The 22,164-nt window shown below is 47.5% G+C and overlaps 1 protein-coding gene across 1 annotated transcript in view; it reads right to left on the bottom strand.

The window, feature by feature from the left end:
• The window catches only part of STS (steroid sulfatase), an 81,221-nt gene that overhangs the window by 19,674 nt on the left and 39,383 nt on the right, over nt 1-22,164 (bottom strand). The window contains exon 8 of the mRNA XM_021080957.1: nt 3,200-3,359. Within this exon, the coding sequence (XP_020936616.1) occupies nt 3,200-3,359 (160 nt within the window). The remainder of the gene's footprint in view (nt 1-3,199; nt 3,360-22,164) is intronic.

Raw genomic sequence — 22,164 nt, 5'->3', positions numbered from 1 at the left:
ACTGAATCACTTTGCTACACACCTAAAACTAACATAACATTGTAACTCAGCTATACACCAATAAAAAAAAAAAAGTTTCCACTTGTAACAGCGAACCCTGCCAATATGTGAATAGAAAATAAGATCAGTTACAGGTCACAGGTCCACGAAGACTTTCAACTTTCATCCTGCAAAACAGAGCTGGACTAGATCCAGGTGGCTGACTGTTTTCTGTGTCCTGCTCTATGAAGTAGGCTTCCCCTGTGCCCCTAAACTTTGGCAACATTTACTGGGAGGAATGGGTCACTTCCCTTGTCTCCATCAGAAAAAAAAAAAAAAAAAAAAAACTAGACCGAACACTTGGCTTTCTTTTCTACGTTTGAAAAAAAAATCCAATTTTAATGATGGGATAGGAGCCCTAAACGTCACTGCTAAGATGTGCTTCTGGATGAGGTCATCCCCCTTGCCCTTCCCTCCCAGCTTCATGGTCTGTGGCCAGAGGGGCATGGTTTCCAGAGGGGTCCCCAGCTACGCCAAAGATGAGATCCATAGGGAAGTTTTCGTTTTAACGAATTAATGTATTTAGGGTTATACTCCTGTTGCCTAGCACAAAGATTGCTCTCCACTTCTTTCCAGAATCAGCTTTTTTTTTTTTTTTTTTTTTGTCTTTTTGCTATTTCTTTGGGCCGCTCCTGTGGCATATGGAGGTTCCCAGGCTAGGGGTTGAATCGGAGCTGTAGCTGCCAGCCTACACCAGAGCCACAGCAACGCGGGATCCAAGCCTCGTCTGCAACCTACACCACAGCTCACAGCAACGCCGGATCGTTAACCCACTGAGCAAGGGCAGGGACTGAACCCGCAACCTCATGGTTCCTAGTCGGATTCGTTAACCACTGCGCCACGACGGGAACTCCCAGAATCAGCTTTTTTTTGGAGACAGAAGGGGAATGCTTTTTCTGCATCTGCTGGGGTGATGGGCACAGAATGTTCTTTAGGTCAACCACGCCACTCAGTGCACATATGTCCCTGCAGCAGACGTGAAGGGAAGCTGGGCTGCAGAGAGGAATCTCATACAGACACACCACGGAGCCGAATTAGAGAATGACTCTCGCAGCAGCCCTTTAAGTCTGCAAAGCGAAAAGTCTCTGACGGGTGACTCCTGCACCACTGCTCTTTTTACCTAAGTAGAAATCCTGCAGTTCCCATGGTGGCTCAGCAGGTTAAAAACCCGACAGTGTCCATGAGGATGCAGGTTCTGTCCCTGGCCTCACTCAGCGGGTGAAGGATACGGCACTGCCACGAGCTGTGGCAGAGGTCGCAGATGCCATTCAGATACGGAGTGGCTGTGGTGTTACGTCGCAACTGTGGCTTGGATGCGATCCCTGGCCCAGGAATTTCCGTATGCCACAGCTGCAGCCAAAGCAAGCAAGCAAGAAAGCAAGCAAAAAGGAGTGTGTTTGGAAGAGCAGGTCCTAGAAGTCCCCTCCAGCCCTCCCTGGTGATGATTCAAGACCCTAGATGGACCGACCATACACGGGAAAGTGGGAAGAACTCTAGTTACCACCTGTGACCTCTCAATATGGGAACAAACGTGGTGAGTCTCCATGTATCTCCACTCCGCCCGTGATACCCCTTATGCTTCCCATCCTTGCATCCACCCTACAAGGGCAGCGCTGGCATGACAGCCATTGGCAGGAGAAGCAATCGGGGCCAGTAAGTGAGACACTTTGGCGGCAAAGCCACGACATGAAGCCAGGCAGTACAGCTCCAGAATCTTGGCTCTTGTCTGGAACACCAGCTCCTTCTCAGAGGCGTCCAGAGACTCCACCCCTCTCAGGGTCCCTGAGACCTTTCTGGATGTCTGCGAGCTGAAATTATCTGCACAATGATACAAAATATCTTTTGCCTCCTGGGTTACTACCCTTTCCCCGGCACATGGTGGATTTCCCCCGTGGCTACCTCATCACTCTGTTGGCCGCTGCAATGTGTGACTGCACATGCTTATGATCAAAACCTCTCATTTCCACGTTCAGCTGCCAACATCCTGGGTCAGTCAAGATGGTACATAGGTCTGGGGACCACGAGGTTTGAGAAGGGCTGACCTTGACATTTCTGCCTTTCCCATTTGTGTGTGAGTGTGTGCGCATGCGTGCGTGCATAGTTTGAGAGCGTTACATGCAAAGCAGAAATTTGAAAACAAAACAAAAAACCAGGAAACAGGGGAGTTCCCATCGAGGCGCAGTGGTTAACGAATCCGACTAGGAACCATGAGGTTGCGGGTTCGGTCCCTGCCCTTGCTCAGTGGGTTAAGGATCCGGCGTTGCCGTGAGCTGTGGTGTAGGCTGCAGATGCGGCTCGGATCCTGCGTTGCTGTGGCTCTGGCGTAGGCCGGTGGCTGCAGCTCCGATTCAACCCCTAGCCTGGGAACCTCCATATGCCGCGGGAGCGGCCCAAGAAATAGCAACAACAACAACAACAACAACAACAAAAGACAAAAAGACAAAAACAAAAAAAAAAAACAAAAAAAACCCCAAAAAACCAGGAAACAAGCTTGCACCCAATGGGAAGTGCGTAAACCCAGCACAGCCTCAGGTCTGGTGGAGCTGCTGTTTTTGTTTCTGGTTTCCTCGTGGTTCTTGGTCCCGCTGGTGGCTGAATTAAATGAGATCTGCAGCCCGCATATGTGATAGGAGCCTGGCCTGCCCCCCAAGTATTGAAAACAAGTCCTCGGGTGTGCCTGATTTAGAAGTCTTTGGATTCGTAATGACACTTAAGAAGAAACCCTTGGCAATGACGCAGGGAGTTGTATTTAATCAAAGAGAAAGACACTGCCTTTAGCCCTCACTCAAGGGAGACAGGCTGACACACCAGGTCCTTACTGGGGGGCTGGCTACCTTTCTGTGAGGGGCTGAGGGGGTCCAGGACAAAGGATGAAACGCAAGAGAATTGGGGGAGCCTTTGCCCAGCTGCCCTTCTGCAAGCCAGTGAAGACCACAGAGCAGAAGGAGAGTAGCAGCGGGATGCCCAGAGAGGAAGACTCAGTTAAATGACAGGATGGATAGAGCAGTGTTTATGTTGTGAGACCCACCAGTACGTCCCATAGCTGGGGGTGGCTCACAGCCATGGACGGAGGCAGCATGTCGTCCTGCCCTCACGCCAGGATGCCCCTGCCTGCAGACCTGAAGGAGATGACAAGCCCAGAACCAGCGAGTCACAGTACCTGTCTTCCGGCAGAGGGGCCCCGGCGAGGTTGGCCACCGTAGGAAACAGGTCCATGTTGCTTGTAGGTGCATCAAGCTCCAGCCCTGCCTGGATCACTCCTGGCCACCTCAGGATGCCTGGGACTCGGATGCCTCCTTCCCAGTTGGTGGCTTTCCCCCCTAAAATGCCGAGGGAGAGGCAGAACAGAGGTGAGGGAGGCTTTCTGACACGTACAGCCACGGTCAAGGCAGGGGCGTGGCGTGGCAGCCAATGTGGGAGATCTAAGTGCTTTAAGGACTTGGAATCAATGAGAATTTCACCAGTGATACAGCATCTGCTGTCGTGAATAAAATATATATCTGTATCCATATAGCTATCTATCCAGCAGATACCTCTAGATAATACAAATAGATAGAGACATATAGATGAATAGGTATATAGCTATTTAGGAAAAATAGACACACACATATATAGATAGACGTATAGCTGTATACATATTTTAGATGTATAGACAGCTATATGCATAGAGATATAGATGTATAGATATACACATATTTTAGATGTACAGATATACAGATGTATAGCTATATAGATCTATAGACACAGATATATGATGTAGATATACAGACATATAGATATTTAGATATCTATAGATAGAAACAGATAGAGCTATATAGATGTATAGACACCTAGAGGCATAGGTTACAGAATCACAGATGTCTAGCTATATAGATACTTTAGATGTGTATATGTATATAGCTGTACACATATATAGATATAAAGCTGCATAGACATACAGGTGTATAGCTGGATAGATGCATATGTGCATAGGCATATAGACATATAGACACAGATTACAGATATTTTAGATGTATAGCTGTATAGATACACAGATGTATATAGATATATAGATATGGCATGGTCATGACAGGTATGACACACGGCCAGCACTGCCTGGTAGGCATGAGTGATGACTTTGGAACCAGGGACACTCAGATCTCCCAACAAAAGACTTATAACCATGACTCTGGACTTTCAAGTTCATGTCTACTTTTTACCAACGTGTGGGAGACAAGATAATGGCATCTACAATGTCCACATCCAAGTCCCTGGAATCTGGAGACACAGTACCTTGCATGAGCAAGGGAGAGACCATTCTGGACTATGCATGTGGGTTTGACATAAACACAAGGATTTGGGTGACAGAGAACAGGAGGCAAGGGAACTGCCGGCCCAGCAGCTGGGGCTGTACATGGAGAGGCCAGAAGATGCTATGCTGCTGGCTTTCAGGATGGAGAGAGATGCCCTGAGCCAAGGGAGGCAGGGAGCCTCCCAGCGATGAAAAGACAAGGAACCAAGGGTTCCCTGGGAACCTTCCAAAGAAGAACACCATTCTGCCAACACCACGTGGATCCACTGGGAACATCAGACCTCCAGAACTGTCAGATCGTTAATTTGGGGGTCTTGGGGGGTCTTTTTAGGGCTGCACCTGTGGCATATGGAGGTTCCCAGGCCAGGGGTTGAGCTGAGTGAGGCTAGGGACCAAACCTGAATCCTCATGGATACTAGTCAGGTTCGTTTCCACGGGGCCACGATGGGCACTTCCTAAGATCGTTAATGTGTATTGTTTTGAGCCACCAAATTGGTGGTGATTTGCTACCCTGCAGACCTAGAAAATGAAACAGCCAGTTCTGAGCCCTTGAGCACACAAGTCAACCATTTTGCGGCTCTCGCTCCAGACACATCAGGTGTCGCATGTGGAATTAGGATCTCCAGCGCCCGGAAGACAGGAGAGTACCCACAATGGCCATTTTCATCACTGCTGTTGCTTTATTATGGGCAAAGCTCGCACTGCTTGATAGGGAAAATGAGCGTTGTATATACCAGGCAATCTGAAAATGAACAGAGCATGAGGGGGTGTCAGGAGGGGCTGGAGTGAGCTGGGAGTGGGTCCCAAGCTCAGCAGGAGACTCTCCCCAAGGCCTCTAACTAATGGGTCTTGGGGAAGGGAGACGGCAGCAGGGTGGCCTTGGGCTCCAAGAGGTGGGGGCTGCTGGGTCCCTGAAGTGGGTGCACAGGGATGGTGGAAAAACAGACACACTATCTCCACTCCCCCACCGAGAAGTCCCCCATGACTTGATGAGGAACTGAGCATGGAGTAACCTCAGCCAGTGAGGCTGGGAAGAAAGGGACAGAGTCCAAGTTCAGCTCCAGGTGAAAACCTTCTCCACCAACAACCGGGATGAAGAATGAAGTAAAGAGCTAAATGAAAGACAGCACAGAACCATAGAGGGGGCCTCATGCATCAAACTGATGAGTGCATGCATGGTTCACACTGCACGTAAACGACATTTAAGCTGAAAACAGCAATGGCTGGAGACACTGAGTTCGAGGGATCCTGAACAGCAAATCTTTATTTCTTTTTTTTTCCTTTCTTCTTCTTTTTAAGGGCTGCACCTACGGCATATGGAAGTTTCAGGCTAGGGGCTGAATTGGAGCTGCAGGTGCTGCCCCCACCACAGCCACAGCCACGTCAGGTTCTTAACCCACCGAGCGAGGCCAGGGTCAAACCTGAATCCTCATGGATACTGATCAGGTTCTTAACCCACTAAGCCACAATGGGAACTCCATCAAATCTTCATTTTTAAAAACATTATAGTTGATTTACCAGCCTACACCACAGCAATGCTGGATTTGAGCCACATTTCTGACCTACACCATAGCTCATGGCAATGCTGGACCCTTAATCCACTGAGCGAGGCCAGGGATCAAACCCGCATCCTCATGGATACTAGTTGGGTCCTTAACCCGCTGAGCCACATGGGAACTCCGTCAAATCTTCACTTCTTAAAGCTAGTTTCTCATAAATTGTGAATTGAATTCTGACAATGACAGACTGAATTGCAGCTGACAACTGCAGATGGAATGCCTCCTGTGGGCAAGACCTTTAACTGCAGGCACCCGTGTGTTTGACAGACGCAGCCGTTTAGGGAAACGTTGTGTCTAAACTTATCACGTCGTTTGTAATTTCGACGGCGGCCTTCTAGGAAAAGTCAAACCTCTTTTGCTTCATCTTTTCAATAAGACCTCAAGGTAATTATCTGACAAATTCGGTTACTCTTGCTTCACAGATACCGCGGCCAAGAAATGAAAAGTTTAAATAATTTGCCATAGTTTATTCACGCTGTCAGCAGCAGCACAAGCTGTGGGAGGCATCTCCACATATGAATGACCATCTGATTATCCTTCTAGTAGATCAGGCACACAGCACTTTTGATTTCAATTGAACACCAACATCAACAGAATACGTGGCTGGGACATAACAAAAAGGGTTAGTTTCTTTTTTTCTTTTTTTTTTTTTTATTTTCCCACTGTACAGCAAGGGGGTCAGGTTATCCTTACATGTATACATTACAATTACAGTTTTTCCCCCACCCTTTCTTCTGTTGCAACATGAGTATCTAGACATAGTTCTCAATGCTATTCAGCAGGATCTCCTTGTAAATCTATTCTAAGTTGTGTCTGATAAGCCCAGTTAGTTTCATTCAGGGCTGTCCTGCTGGTTCAAATAAAACAGAATAAGTAAAATGGAAGATAGACCAACATACTAAAATAATGAAAAAGCATCCTTGACCAGTTCATCTCCTAGATGCACGTGGCATGGCAGACTGACGTATCAAAAAGTGCATTCATGGAAAGCCTGGGAGTTCCCCTTGTGGCTCAGTGGGGTAAGGACCTGATGTCTCTGTGAGGATGCAGGTTCGATCCCTGGCCTCACTCAGTGGGTTAAGGATCCTGCATTGCTGCAAGCTGCAGGCTGAAGATGGGCCTCAGATCGGGTGTTGCTGTGGCTGTGGTGAAGGTCTCAGCTGCAGCTCCAAGTCAGCCCATAGCCTGGGCATTTCTATATGCTGTAGGTACAGGCCTAAAAGCAAGAAGGAAGGAAGGAAGGATGGAAGGAAGCATGGAAGGAAGGAAAGGGAGAAAGACAAAGAAAATCTTGGAGTTCCCATCGTGGCTCAGCAGTAACAAACGCAACTAGTATCCATGAGGATGTAGGTTCCATCCCCAGCCTGGCTCTGTAGGTTAAGGATCTGGCATTGCCGTGAGCTGTGGTGTAGGTCTCAGACACGGCTCGGATCCTGTGTTGCTGTGGCTGTGGTGTAGGCCAGAAGCTGTAGCTCTGATTCAACCCCTATCCTGGGAAGCTCCATATGCCGTGGGTGCAGCCCTAAAAAGACAAAAAAAAAAAAAAAAAAGAAAAGAAACAAAATCTTTCCTTCAGTGGATAGTGATGCACTAATCTTATTTCCTGACCGATATATGATAGTTGCACAGCAAGTTAAACCGGGGAAAGCTGGGGGGCAGGGAATATGCTCATTCCCTTTATTATCATTAATTCTTCCATCAAAGCAAACTGAGTCAAAAATAAAAATCTCACGAAATATACAGATAGGGAAACCGCTGCAATGGGGAGCTACGTTAGGCACGGGAGGTGGTTCATCTAGGAAGCCATCAGGTGCAGCGACAAATCCAACACCAGAGCCTAGAAGGTGGACGATTCCTCGACACCCCTTCACCTCTGCACCAAGAGAAGCAGGGCCACGTCATCTGTCTAATGTCACAAGAGGACGGCAGGTGGGCTGGACACAGACACACCTGAACGGTTAGAATTAAGAAGGACCCGATGCCAAAGAAACTCTCTATCCTCCCAAGAATTAAGAGGGCTCACTTCACGATTATACGGCCCAGCATCCAGGGGTACACCTTAAATGTACACCACATTCATGTGTCAGTGACACCTGGAGAAAGCTGACCCACTAGCAAGGGAAATCCTTGTTTGGATTGGGTCAACTCGAATCAGTTTCACCGTAAGAAAACCAACTAGCCTTTCCATCGCTGTGACTATTGATAGAAACGCCTATTGGTGTCTGCATAGAATGTCCTAAAGGAGATAATACTGAAGGAGATAACGCATGTGCACACACACACACGGCCACAGAAATCCACAGGCACATCCAGAGCCTGTCTTTATCATGATCCATACATCAGAGATGCGTTCTGCTCTGAAGACTCTACTGAGACCTGACGGGCATGGCTTGACATGTAACCTCCTTGAAAACAAAAGAGAACTCCGGAAGAGATCCTACAAATGTCACATCCTGCCCGAGATGCAAACGCCCCAAGAGAGCTCCAAGCTACACATAGCCCCCTGGTGGCAAGAGGTCTGGGTGGCTGCCGTGAGTGAGGGGCTCACAGCACCCCGGGACCCAGCCACCTACTGAAAAGGTGTGGCAAGATCAAGAGTGGTTTCCTTTCAAGTCAGGGTTTTTTGTTTTTTGTTTTTTGTCTTTTTATGGCTGCCCTTGTGGCATATGGAAGTTCCCAGGCTAGAGGTCAAATCAGAGCTGCAGCTGCCAGCCTCCACCACAGCCACAGCAACACAGGATCCAAGCTGCATCTGTGACCTACACCACAGCTCACAGCAAAGCCAGTTTCTTAACCCACTGAGTGAGCCCAGGGATTGAACCCACATCCTCATAGATACTAGTTGGGTTCATTACCTCTGAGCCATAACGGGAACTCCTGAAGCTGGTTCTCTAATGACAAACTACGATCTTCACTGGGGGACATCAGAACCCACTATGTGTGACATCATCAGCCTCTCATCTTAGAGCTCTTCATCGATATTCAGAAACTAAAGAAATGCATCAACACACAAAATCTCATGCAATTTTCTCAAGCTGTCCAGTGTTTTTACAATAGCAATGGTTAAAAAAAAAAAGCCTACTTTATAAAACGCTTAAAAGATGATAAAGACATCCCCACACACTGCTGATAGAAAAACATGTTTGGGGCTGGGTTGCACATTTGCAGGCACACGCTAATGTGCAAATAGCCTTGCTTGTCGGACAGTGTGGCTCCATCCTCGGGCTGTGCGGCAGTGCGAAAGGAGTGGGCACAGAATGTGCTCCTCGGGCTGGAAAAGCCCAGCACGCAGCCCAGGAACTGCTATTGTTGCTCTGAAATGAAGGTCACAGGAACCCAAAGGGTGACACGTCACGCCTTCAGCAGACACAGACCAAGCTGCACTATCCGACAATTGGCCATCATGACAATGTTCGCCCTGCTCCAGGGAGAAGTCAAGCTCTTGACAGATCTTAATTTCTTCATTCTGCTCCACGCCTCTGCAAGGTAGAGAAGTGCCCCACTTCACAGGTGGCAAACCTGGGGCCAGGAAGGCACAGGAACGCAAGCAACGTGTCAGAGATCGCTCCAGAATTTGTGTTCCTGAACCAGTCTACCACTAACCCCGTCAATGACTACATTCTGCCATGAATCTCAGAACCCCATAGGCAGCACAAAGATACAGGACCAAGGATCTCACCCTGCAGAAACTCCAGGTCTCAAAGGATTAGCTCAGATATACCCACAGATAACTCTGATTGGGGGGTCCACAGGAAACACAAGAGATGCCTCCTTCCTGGGAACACTGACCCTAAATCCAAGGACTATGAGTTGGTGTGCGAAGGAGAAATGGGATTAGCAGAGTAGGATGTGAGGTGGCAGGTGCGATGCAAGAAAAAGAGGCTGAAGGAGTCTGGATCCTTTCTTTCTGTAAATGGATGGGCAGACAAAAGAGCAGGGGCTAAATTTAAAAGCCGGATGAGGAGTTGTCCAATGCCTGCCTTTCTCATCCCTGTGGCATGAGGCTGTGACAGGACATCACTGAGGGAGGGTGGCTGAGTTAATCTCTCCAGGCAGGCGCAGAGAACATTCTTCTATCGTTCACCCCCAAGACTCTTGTCCGGAACAGCTGTCTCCAAACCAGGCTTCTATTTTTGTCCTTTCGAAGGCTGCCACCCAGCAGGTCAAATGCGTCTGAATCGCAACACCAGACACACATCATTCTTTTGCTGGATCTGGGCACAGAGTCTCACGAAAGATCCTATTTGTCATCTTTTCTCCTCTTGGGTGTCTCTCCACCTGCAGAACACTGATGCCCTGGATTGATGAGAGCCCCATGGACCCACATTAACAAATGTAATTCATGCTAGATGCTTTCTCGCCCAAGATGCTGTGGTTCATACTCTCGCTGGTGCATTCATTTCAGGGACTAAAACCCACCCGCTACAGAGGGGACAAGGGACAAAACTGGTCCCATGGCAAAAAGAAAGAACAACCATCTGTCTAGTTAACACTGTTTGAAACATTAAGGGTGACTAAGAAGCAAGACCTCAAATGGCTAAATAATGTGAGCCAGGGGCTGACCCACCTTCTCTCTGAAGAGCCAGCTAGAAACTGGGTTGTGTGGGTGATTTGATCAGCTCCCGAGCAGCTCAGAAGCAGTGGGGCCAGACACCAGCCAATTAACACGGCTGGGTCTCCGTACCACTTTATCTACAACATCAGGCGTCGGGTTGCATTTGGCCCAAATGCCACAGAGTGCTGAGTCCTACCCTAAGTTACTGAAATTTGGGGATGAAGGTGGGTGGACATGCCCTGACCTGACTCCCCAAGATCCACTCCTTCAGAGTCAGGGGAGAAATGTCACCTCAACCTCCAGTGATGATTTATCTTTCACTTAATTGGAGTCCTAAGTCTCTTCTGCAAGAATGAAACACTAAAGAATCTATCCTGGCCTGAAATGTAAAGTAATCACATCTCCAGTATCAGCCCTGAGTTGAGCTGAGTCTCACCTAGATGCCCCAGACAACATCTCGTTGTAGCCTGCCTTCTATAAAGCTTTGTTGCTTTTGTAATTTGCTCTGCTAGGATTTTTCCCCAACCCACCCCCCCCAGTCATTTTTATAACCCCCTGAAAGCCTGGATGGCATGCCTCTCCTGTGTAATCAAGTCTTCTACAACTGCCACTGCACATTATGTTTTCCTACTATCCATTCCCCAGGCATTTTTCAAGGCTCTTGTATATGGGATGTCTGACAATCAATTTGATGCAGGTCTCACCATCCCATTGGGATCAAGAGCACTTGAAAAGAGACTCTATAACCTAAATATCCGTCAACAGAAAAATGGATTAAGAAGATGTGGTACATATATACAAAGGAATACTATGCAGTCATAAAAAAGAACAAAATAATACCATTTGTAGCAACATGGATGGACCCAGTAGATTCTACATTCTACTTCTATGTAGAATCTAAGATATGGTACAAATGAACCTATCTACAAAATAGAAACAGACTCACCAACATGGAGAACAGACTTGGGGTTGCCACGGAGAAGTGGGGAAAGGGAGTGGGACAGATGGGGAGTTTGGGGTTAGTAGATGCAAACTGTGACATTTAGGATGGATAAGCCATGAGGTCCTGCTGTACAGCACAGGGAACTATATCCAATCACTTGTGATAGAACATGAGAGAAGATAATATAAGAAATGGAACGTATTTACACATATGACATATGACAACATTATAAAACAACTGTATCCATAAAATTTTTTTAAAATAATCTGATTAAAATTTTTTTAAAAAAAGAAAAGATACTCTAATTCACTATTGGATCAACTGTGGTCCATGGCATAACTCCTCCCACCCAGAGAACGTCCAATACATGCATGGAAAGGATGAAGTCATAGAGGAACTGATGCAAAGTATTGCTGGCGTAAAGACAACCCTACAGATGAGTGTGATTATATATAATGGGTATTTCCAACCTCTTTCAGTCCCTTGTGTTTCCCCAACCTGCTCCATTCCAAAAGTTCTTTTCCCCAGAGTCTTACCCAATAAGCTCATGTTCTTCTTCTTACCTTCCATTTGTCCATGAAAATAAGTTGAGCATGAAATAGTTCAACTCCCTGCCCCCCCAGAGGTCAGTTTATCCAGTGCCATCTCATCACCTCCATGTCCCTTCCAGGCAACCTTAGCCTCCCTCGCCCACAGAGCATGTCTCTTCTACCCGAAGTAAGTCATGCAAACACCCCATTGTCCAGCCTCCAACCTCTGCCTTCTGGTATGACTTCCCCAACCACGGGCCCAAACTTGGCAAAAGTTAACCCTGTGGCATCACGGTCACATGTTTCGTCCAAAAAAAAAAAAAAAAAAAAAAAAAAAGGGAAGGAAGGGAGGGACGGAGGGAAAAAAGAAATGCAATGAAATCAACTCATCTAAAACCAAGATCAAAAAATAAAATAAAATAAAATAAAACCATGACCATCTAGCAGTTCAATTTTCTACTTAGGTGGACAGTCCCAATTGTTCCAAAAGTCAATCTAATTTTCCGGATGTTTGCTAAGTTTATCCTGTGTAGTTCCACCTCTAGTTCATGTAATACACCCTTTCCATCATATTCTTGCCAAAACACCGGATCCCATAGCACCCATGACACGTGTTCACACCTCCCCAGTATGATGCCAGCCCTCAGTGAAAATACCCATCTGTTCCCCGTAAACCTAGATCTCAGCTTTGTGCATCTGAGAAAAGGGACCAAATAGAGCCCTTTCCTGCTACTGGAAGCCAGTGTTCCCCACGTTCAGCAGGAATATCAACCGCCTCTTCCAGAGTCCTATGTGTCACTTCTCTTGTCCCCTCAACCTCTCTCCTTCAGGAGAAACTGCTTCCTTTTACAGGGAGGAAACAGAAGGCTTCATTTGGGGTCACCATCAGCTTCCAGCCTCTATACAGCCCCATCCACTAGCACCTGCTCTCGTGTTACCCCAGAGTAGAGACAGTCTCTCCTCCTGGCAAAGATCAACCCTCCTTCCACACGTGGGCTCTCATGTCCCACGACCTTCTCAGAAATCTGACACTCTTAGTCATCCTTTGCATCTTCACTCTCGCTCTATTCAAGGTGACTCGGGAGAATGAAATATACTTCAAACGTCCCCAGGACAACCCCTCCCCCCGTCACAGCCTGTCTCCTTGCAGACACATTTCTGAAAAGAATCTGAGAAACCACCTCCCCTGCCTCCATTCTCTTCCATCCATCTGGCTTCTGCCTCTCATGCTCCATGGAAAAAACACATATTAGCATTACGTGTGTAGCATACGCAATGGACCCTTGGTGGCCACAGTCTTACTTGACTGTTCATCAGCATCTACTGCTGAGAACCATGCTCTGCCTGGATCTTCTCTCCCTCTGTCTTCTTTTTATTTCCCCAGTCGCTTTCTCCCTATCTCTTCTGTTGCATCATCACTTCTCATCTCACCTTTTACATCCAGCTTGGTCCCCGACTCGATTCTCTCTTGCACCAAGATGATCTCATCCATCTCTCACGTGCCAACCAAATACAGGTCTCTGCCCAGGATCCTAATTCCTTCGGGGAACCTCTACGTACCCCATCATGCCTGCCAAAAATATAACAGCTCCTGGCCTCCTTTCCCTCAAACCCAATCTCCAATACCAGTGGATTTACCAACACAGCCGTGCTCTTCCATGGTTCTCTTAATTGAGTTAAACTTTGTACCCTTCAGACTCAAGCTCAAGTGTTTTTTCAGTTATGCATTCACTCACAAAGTATTTCTTTCTTTTTTTTTTTTTTTTTGTCGTTTTGCCATTTCTTGGGCCGCTCCTGCAGCATATGGAGGTTCCCAGGCTAGGGGTCGAATCGGAGCTGTAGCCACTGGCCTACGCCAGAGCCACAGCAACGCGAGATCGAAGCCGCATCTGCAACCTACACCACAGCTCACGGCAACGCCGGATCATTACCCCACTGAGCAAGGGCAGGGACCGAACCCGCAACCTCATGGTTCCTAGTTGGATTCGTTAACCACTGCACCACGACGGGAACTCCACAAAGTATTTCTTAATAACAGATCAGGCCGTGTTTTATGTTCTGGGGATACAGGTATCAGATTTACATCTGCTATCACACTTGCCTCACTCTGGTGGTTTCCTTACACTCATAGAGGGAACTTGGAAGACTACTCTGCAATACTGGCTTTTTCATCATCACTACAAACCCCTCTGTCTGTCTGTCTGTCTGTCTGTCTTTCTTTCTTTCTTTCTTTTTTGCATTTTAGGGACCTAGCCCTTCACTGGCTGTTTTTTTGTTTTTGTTTTTGGGGGGATTTTTTTTTTTCCTTTTTAGGGCTGCACCCCTGGGCATATGGAAATTCCCAGGGTAGGGGTCAAATGGGAGCTGTAGCTGCTGGCTACACCACAGTTCACAGCAATGCCAGATCCTTAGCCCACTGAACAAGGCCAGGCAAGGATGGAACGTGTGTCCTCATGGGTCCTAGTCAGGTTCGTTAACTGCTGCACCACAGCGGGAACATCCCTGTACTATGTTTCTATAGTAACAAACTTACTGTTCCAATTCTAAGGCTGATACATAGTTATTTCTCAGTTCATCCTTAGCCTCACTCCTCATTCCTTATACTGGATGTGGGGGTTATTACTGACCTTTGATTTTAACTGTTACCCACATGGCAAAAATGATAGATAGATAGATAGATAGATAGATAGATAGATAGATAGATAGATAGATACACACACACACATCTATCTATCCATCCAACCATCCATCCATCTTCTCTATCTATCTATCTTCCTTCCTTTTGGCCACACCCGGACAGCATGCAGAAGTTCCTGGGACCAGGATGGAACCCATGCCACAGCAGTAACCAGAACCACAGCAGTGACAGTGCCAGATCCTTAACCTGCAGAGCCACCAAGGAACTCATCTATCTTCTCTATCTTTATCTATCTAACCTATCCATCCATCCATCATATATATTTTGCCATTGATGAATCGATCTATCTATTCACCCATCCATCATATATATTCTATCTATCTATCTATCCATCCATCCATCCATCCATCCACTGAAACACCCATCCATCCCTTGTTCTCTCTCCCTCTCTCTTGCTCTCTCTGAACGCATTCTATTGGTCATATGACCATGGCTGGAGGATACCTCATCAGCCACATCCCTCAACCTCCCTTGTTTGCCTGTTCATCCCCAGCACCACTGAGCTACTGCTTGCTCCCTAAAAGCATCTCCCTCCTGCCTGGAATGAAAGTCCCACCTTCCCTCTCCCAGCAAACACTTCCCAACATCAGTCTGCAAAGGATCCATCTCTCCTGAGACATCCTCTGAGTTCCCAGGGTGAGTCAATGACCTCTAATCGCCCTTCTCAGAGCTTCCTTAGAGTTTGTTTTCCTAAAACTACCTCCTTAGCTCTCCATCTCAACAAGAGAATAGGAGCTTCTAGAGGTCAGAGACCCTGCGTCTAGAAGTCATTACACCCCAGAAGCTAGCCCTGCTCCTGGTGTGTGTACTCAAGTGGCTCACAGTATGTCCGGTTAAACTAAATGAGCAAAGTGCTAAGTGAGGCTAACACATGAACTTTTTTCAAAGGTGCACAGCCTGGGGGATGCCTCCTGATACCTAAGGACTGAGACGAGCCAGACCGGCCAGCGCTGCCCACTCTTGGGAAGCTGATGAAAACGTTTGCTGAAAGCCAAAGAATGAACCTGAATATAATAACGATACCACCTACGAAACTACCAGTGTCTCTTCCTGTTATGTGCGTTCCAGTGAAAGTCTCCATGGCTCTGAAAGCTGTGTGATGCAAGAACGGAAGAGACACCATACTCAGTGACTCTAAGAAGCGACTCCTAAATGAGGTGGACTTCAGCCAACCGGTCGCTTCTGGGGCCTGCCCTTTGGGGAGAAATGCCAGGAGCTGCAGTGCCTTTGGTGCACGCATCTGGGAATTTGAAAAGCATTTTTCTGGGCATAGAGAAAGTCTCCTTTCTGGAACACTCAGGAAATTGTGATTTTTTCCAGCCCCCGCCTCTTGTTAACAAATGCTTCTGAAGACACCATCTGTAGAGTTACCTTATACATCCCACTGACACTTACCACCTGCTGTGAGGCAGGGTGAAAGGGAGATGTTGCGGAGGGAGCCTCCAACTGGGTGGCCTTGACTCAGAGAGGACTGAATGTGAAGCCTGAGCCAGGAGACTCTGGGAAATTTTCTACTATAAGAAAGAGACTGAAACCTCTACACTCTACTCTGAGAACATCTTAGGGATTCTATTCTGGTCCCCGCTAAGGGAAAGTCTTTTAGGGAAAGGAAAAAACATTTGGGGAGAGGGCGTTCCTGTTGTGGCAGAGGAAAAGAATCCAACTAGTATCCATGACAATCCCTGGCCTCATTCAGTGGGTTGGGGAGCCGGTGTTGCCGTGAGCTGCAGTGTAGGTGGCAGATGTGGCTCAGATCCTGCACTGCTGTGGCTGTGGTGTAGGCCTGCAGTTGCCGCTCCGATTCGACCCCTAGCGTGGGTACGTCCATATGTTGCAGGTGAGGCTGTAAAAAGCAAAACAAAAAAACCAATTCAGGTAGAGTCTCGGAAGCAGAAGGAAGAGCAATCTGGGGAGTGAAGGCTCATTCTTCCCTCAGTGGCTATTTACTGAACACCTGTGACGGGGGTACTTTGGACACAAGGATAGACTATGGAATCATGCAGCCTGGATTCCTGTCCCAATGACACTTACAGGGGAGACAGTTAAATCAATAAAAAGGCAGCCCATCAGATGTGCAGGGGACAAAATCGAGGTGGGGTGATGCATGCCTGGGATTGGGGGGGGGTGGGCTTGGAGGGGAGACCAGAACTTTTGAGCTGATGGTGCGGAGAGAGCTGATGGAAGCTCCGTGTGACAGAAGGATGGGCTCTATGCAAAGATCAGCGGATGCGCTTTCCAACACTGCCAATGGACACACCCCAGAGTGCCAACAAGATTAAGGAGCTGGGGGACCAGAGAGAAAAATGAGGCAGAGAGGAGGAAAACGAAGCAGGAAGGACTGTGTACAGCCAAGACAGACTTCACATCCTCTTCTCGGCACACAGCAATATGTCAGGATTCGAAGAAAGGAACAGGGAGTGCCCGTTGTGGCTCACTGGGTTAAGGACCCAATGAGCATCCATGATGATGCAGGTTCAATCCTTGACCTTGCTCAGTGGATTAAGGATCCTATGTTGCCATAAGCTGTGGTATAGGTCACAGATCCAGCTTGGATCAGGTGTTCCCATGGCTGTGGTGTAGGGCAGCATCTGCAGCTCTGATTGGACCCCTAGGCTGGGAACTTCCATATGCTGCAGGTGCAGAGGAAGGAAGGAAGGAAGGAGAAGAAGAAAGAAAGAGAAAGAGAGGGAGAGAAAGAGAGAGAGAGAGAGAAAGAAAGAAAGAAAGAAAGAAAGAAAGAAAGAAAGAAAGAAAGAAAGAAAGAAAGGAAGGAAGGAAGAAAGAAAGTAAAGAAAGAAAAGAAAAGAGAAAGAAAGACAGGCAAAGAAAGAAAGGAAGGAAGGAAAGAAGGAAGGAAGGAAAGAAAGAGAGAGAAAGAAAAAGAGAGAGAGAGAAAGAAAGAAAGAAGAAAGAAAGAAAGAAAGAAAGAAAGAAAAGAAAAGAAAAGAGAAAGAAAGAAAGACAGTCAAAGGAAGGAAGGAAGGAAGGAAGGAAGGTAGGTCACGTGAAGATGGAGGCAGAGATGGGAATGTTACATCCCAAATCCAGGTAGTTCTAGCAACCACCAGCAGCTGGGGGACATCAGCAAGGACCCTCCCCCCTGGAGCCCCCAGAAGGAGCAAAGCCCTGATAACCCCTTGATTTCAGACTTCTGGTCTCCAGAACAGAGAGAAAGAATCCCCACTGGTTTCTTTAACCCTCTGAGCTGGGAGGACCTTGTCGGCAGCCTCAGAAACTGAGTGTGTGCAGCAATGTATGTGTATGTTTCCTAAAGCACATGCAGGGGCCTGGGAGGAGAAGGGACTGGAGGCCACAGAGAAGCAGCAGTGTGAACAGGGAGAAACCCACTGGGGAGGTGAATTTGAGGGGATGGTGGCCAGGAAGAGGCTGTGATGGATGGTCTTTTTAGGGCCACACCTGCAGCACACAGAGGTTCTCAGGGGTCGAACTGGAGCTGCAGCTGCAGGCTTACATCACAGCCACAGCAATGCAGGATCCAAGCCACATCTGTGACCTATGCTACAGCTCAAGGCAATGCTGGATCCTTAACCCACTGAGTGAGGCTAGGGATCAAACCCACATCTTCATGGATACTAGTTGGGTTCGTTACTGCTGAGCCACAACAGAACTCCCCGTGAAAGGATTTTCGCATCAACAGCTGTAAGGGTCACAGGCTTATTAATGCAACAGGTATGGGTTTTTTTGGTTGTTGTCTATTTATCTTACTCTCAATGAAAACCCCAATGACTCGGTACGAGGACACTGTCAAATTACGTAGAAGCTCTAACAGGGACAAGGATTCCTTAATTCTCAGATGAGCAGATGGATCAGGACTTGGTAACCTAGTGTGTTCAGACTGATTGACACAAGCATTCAGAGCATGTGGACAGTAGAAGGAAATTTACTTTAGAAGCTTCTCAGAAGCCAATGGTTCAGAAACTATCATAGGACCGACATTGCCAAGATTGCGAAGATGCGACCAGTGTTATGTTCAAAACATACAACGGACCCTGTCTCTACCTCCTGCTGGAGCCTTTTCATAAAGGTGAAATGTGCTGATACCAAAACCTGAACAGGATAATCGTGCTGCAAACAGACTTCCTTAAGAAGAAAATAAGGAAACAAATAACAGGGTCACTGTTCCTTCAACCCCATCATATTAAGTTGTTTTTTAAAACACAGATTACAGCAGGACCTAACATTCCTATGATTCCAAAGAAACACCTGTTGGCCTGAGTCAATCATAGCTATTCTATCAAGACAGCCCACAGATTTCATTAGGGGAACAGATCTGAATGGGGAATTCAGTGGACTCATGAGCCCAAATCATAGAGACCTTTTTGAGCAGTTCTGATTAAGAGTGGACATCACTACTGTTCAGAAACGGATGCTCTTTTGATCAATGAGCTTCAATGGTGTGATTCCTTGTGTTTGCATAACTCACAGCTTTAGAAAACAAAGTATCTTGACATTGAGGTGTCTTTGGTCATTCCCCCAGCTAGAAGGAAGCCGTGTCTTTTTCGTCTTTTTTTTTTTTTTTGAGCTGTACTATAACGCCGCACTGTAACAATGCTTTACCGTGAACTTGATTTCAACTCAATGTGACAAAGCGATAATGCTTTGCAATAGAGCAGCAGCTGAGATATTAATACAGTGTCACAAGCGGATGGTATTTCTAGCACTCGAGCAAAGCATTTGTAACACATCCAATACGCTTCTTAAAAAAGGAAAAACAAGGAGCAGCTACAGACATGTGTTTCGGATCATATGAGAGCCTCGGCTCCCCGACATTATTCAGGCCTTAGACGTTCTGTTTATGCCCTGGCCTCACCATTCACTTATGTCTCTGAAGAGCCAGCTCTCAAAGCCCCCGCCATCTCTTCTTGCTCATCCTGCTTCCTCAGATTCATCAGGTGGCAGTCATCTGATCACCTGTCCCTGAACTGAGGCTCCATCACCGTGTGTGGAACTTTCTTAAACCACATGCTACTCGCAAACCGCTTCTATCACTGCAATTTTTGTGCACATCTCGGCAGTGGCCACCAAGCTACCTTGGAACCCAACAGACATTCATCAGGGAGAGTGAACGGACAGTGGCACTAACTCACGAAATGTGGTCTGTGACTCCACCTTGAGAGAGGCTACTGTCTATGACATAATGTCAATGGCTTTCTCTCAACAGGCTGGAAGCTCAGGGAAATAGGACAGAAGCAGCTAGTCTTAACGTATAGGAATATGAGTCTTCAATTCTCGCTACTCAAAAATAAGACAATTAGAGGTGGGCTGGCAAAAACAGTGGGTTAATCCCGTTCTGAGTCAACACCCCTGCTCATTCATTTTACTCATGCTGAAGACTGGTCTGTCCTGTACTGGTGCGTAACGATGGAAAGCAAAGGAAGCAGGATAAACACCTGGAAGGTATCCATCCAGACCAGCAACCAACAGGAATCCTTCTGTCCTGCATTCCAGGTAACCAAGGTATAAGCAAAGGTCCCTGCCCCCAGGCACTGAGAATTTAAAAGGACTCAGATGGGCACGTCAGGATGGAACAGAAGTATAAGGTCTCACAGGCTACATGCTGCCTCTGGGGTGGATAGAAGACTGCCCTTTCTCCGTCTCTTTGGCTCAGGCTCCGTGGGATGTGGCATTTCCCCACTCCTGGCAGTTTGCACAGAAAGCCATCTGCTTCTCATCCATCTCCAGCTCTCCTGAGGAGGGAGGGTAAGAGGCTGGGAGATGGAGAGGTAGAAGGACAGGAGAGCAGACATGCTCTAACATCTTCCCAGCCTCGCCTCCTTTGGCAACATTTCTTGGGTCCTGCTGGCTTAGTGAGGCTCTCCTTGCTGTATGCACCCCAGCATCTTGCGTCAAGAAATGTTGATGCCCTTATTAAATTTCATGGGTCTCTTTAGACTTCCTGCCATCCCTACCCTACTGAACCACCCACCCACTTACCTGCCCAACCAACCGCTCAATCACTCCATAACCAACCAACCACTCAATCAACCCCCAATCAACCATCCAATCACCCAATCATCCCCCACCCAACCACATAACCACCCACCCAACTACCCATCTATCCAAGCAACCAACCACTCAGCCACTCACCCACCCAACTATTCAACCACACACCCACCTAGCCAACCACTCAACCAACTACCCAACCAACCACCCACCCAATCAACCGCTCAACTACTGACACAAACATTCACCCACCCCACCCACCCAATGATCATACAATCACCCAACCAACCAATCACCAAGCCACCCACCCAACTACTCAACCATCCTCTCAACCAACCACTCAACCAACCACCTACCCACCCACCCCTCAAATAACAACCCAATTTCCCACAAGTCAACCACTCACCTACTCAACCACCCAACCATCCACTCCATCAACTACCCAAAGAACCCCTCAACCAGCTACCCAACCAAACTTGCACCCAATCAACCACCCATCCACCCACCTACCCAACCTGCCCAACATGAGCTCCTTCAGAGCAGAGCAGGCACCCCATTTTGCCTTTGTTTTTGCCTCCAACCCAGTGCCACATACACAGCTCCATCGGTATTTTGTAAACTAATAGATGAAAGCTTTCCACAGATTATCCCTTCATGTTTTTACAGGGAAACCCTCATTTCCTGAGACCCAGGGGATTTGTGAAACATCCACATGAGAGAATCCTAAAAGGGTGAGAAAGCACTTTATCGCTTTAAGGTAGCAAAGTTCGATGGCCATGTGCTTTCCTGTGTCTTAGGCATCTTCCTGCTTTTTAGAGGCAGTGCCCACAGTCTGAGACAGCGTGGTTCACCTCTTTGCAAGATCCCTTCTTCCCATCCTCCCCCGGTACCTCCAACCCACACCCACTGCATGTCCAGGTGGCATTCTAACCCTCAGCCCTCATAGACTCTTTGAGGTACCTCATCTAAGTCTTCATGATGGGCCATGTTGCATTATCATTAGATACGTGTGTCTTGTGTTCACAGAGTGTATGAAGTGCAAGCAACGTGGAGTTAGTAGCTGGGTCTTATCTAATATCCCCAGTGCCGAGTCTGGGCCATCGTGGTGGTGATTGACCTAATGCTGTGTCAGGAATGAAGCATACAGAGTGGGGTGAGGGAGGCAGAGTAATGACCTCCCAAAGATGCCCATCTTCCCAAGCCCAGACACACGTGAATACATTACCTGTCCCTGCGAAAGGGCCTCTGTGGACCGGAAGAAGTTAAGGGTCTAGCGATGGGAAACTCACTCCATGTTATCTGGATGAGACCAGTTATCATCACAAGGGTCCTTACCATTTCATGCCAGAGAATCAGAGCAAGAGAAAGAGATGAAATCATGGAAGCAGAGGTCAGAGAGAGAGAGACAAAGGTTGGAAGACACTGCATGGATGGATGTAAAGATGCAAGAAAGGGCCATGAGCCATGGCATGGGGATAGCCTCCAGAAGCTGGAGAAGGCAAAGAAATGGATTCTCCCTGAGACTGACCCTCTGAAAGATGCAGGGCTGTGATCACCTTCATTTCAGACCACTGAGGCCCATTGC

This window comes from Sus scrofa, chromosome Y (genome assembly GCF_000003025.6).
Source record: "Sus scrofa isolate TJ Tabasco breed Duroc chromosome Y, Sscrofa11.1, whole genome shotgun sequence".
NCBI lineage: Eukaryota > Metazoa > Chordata > Mammalia > Artiodactyla > Suidae > Sus > Sus scrofa.
Note: the sequence above shows the minus strand (reverse complement) of the source record. Positions and strands in the feature narration are given on the sequence as shown.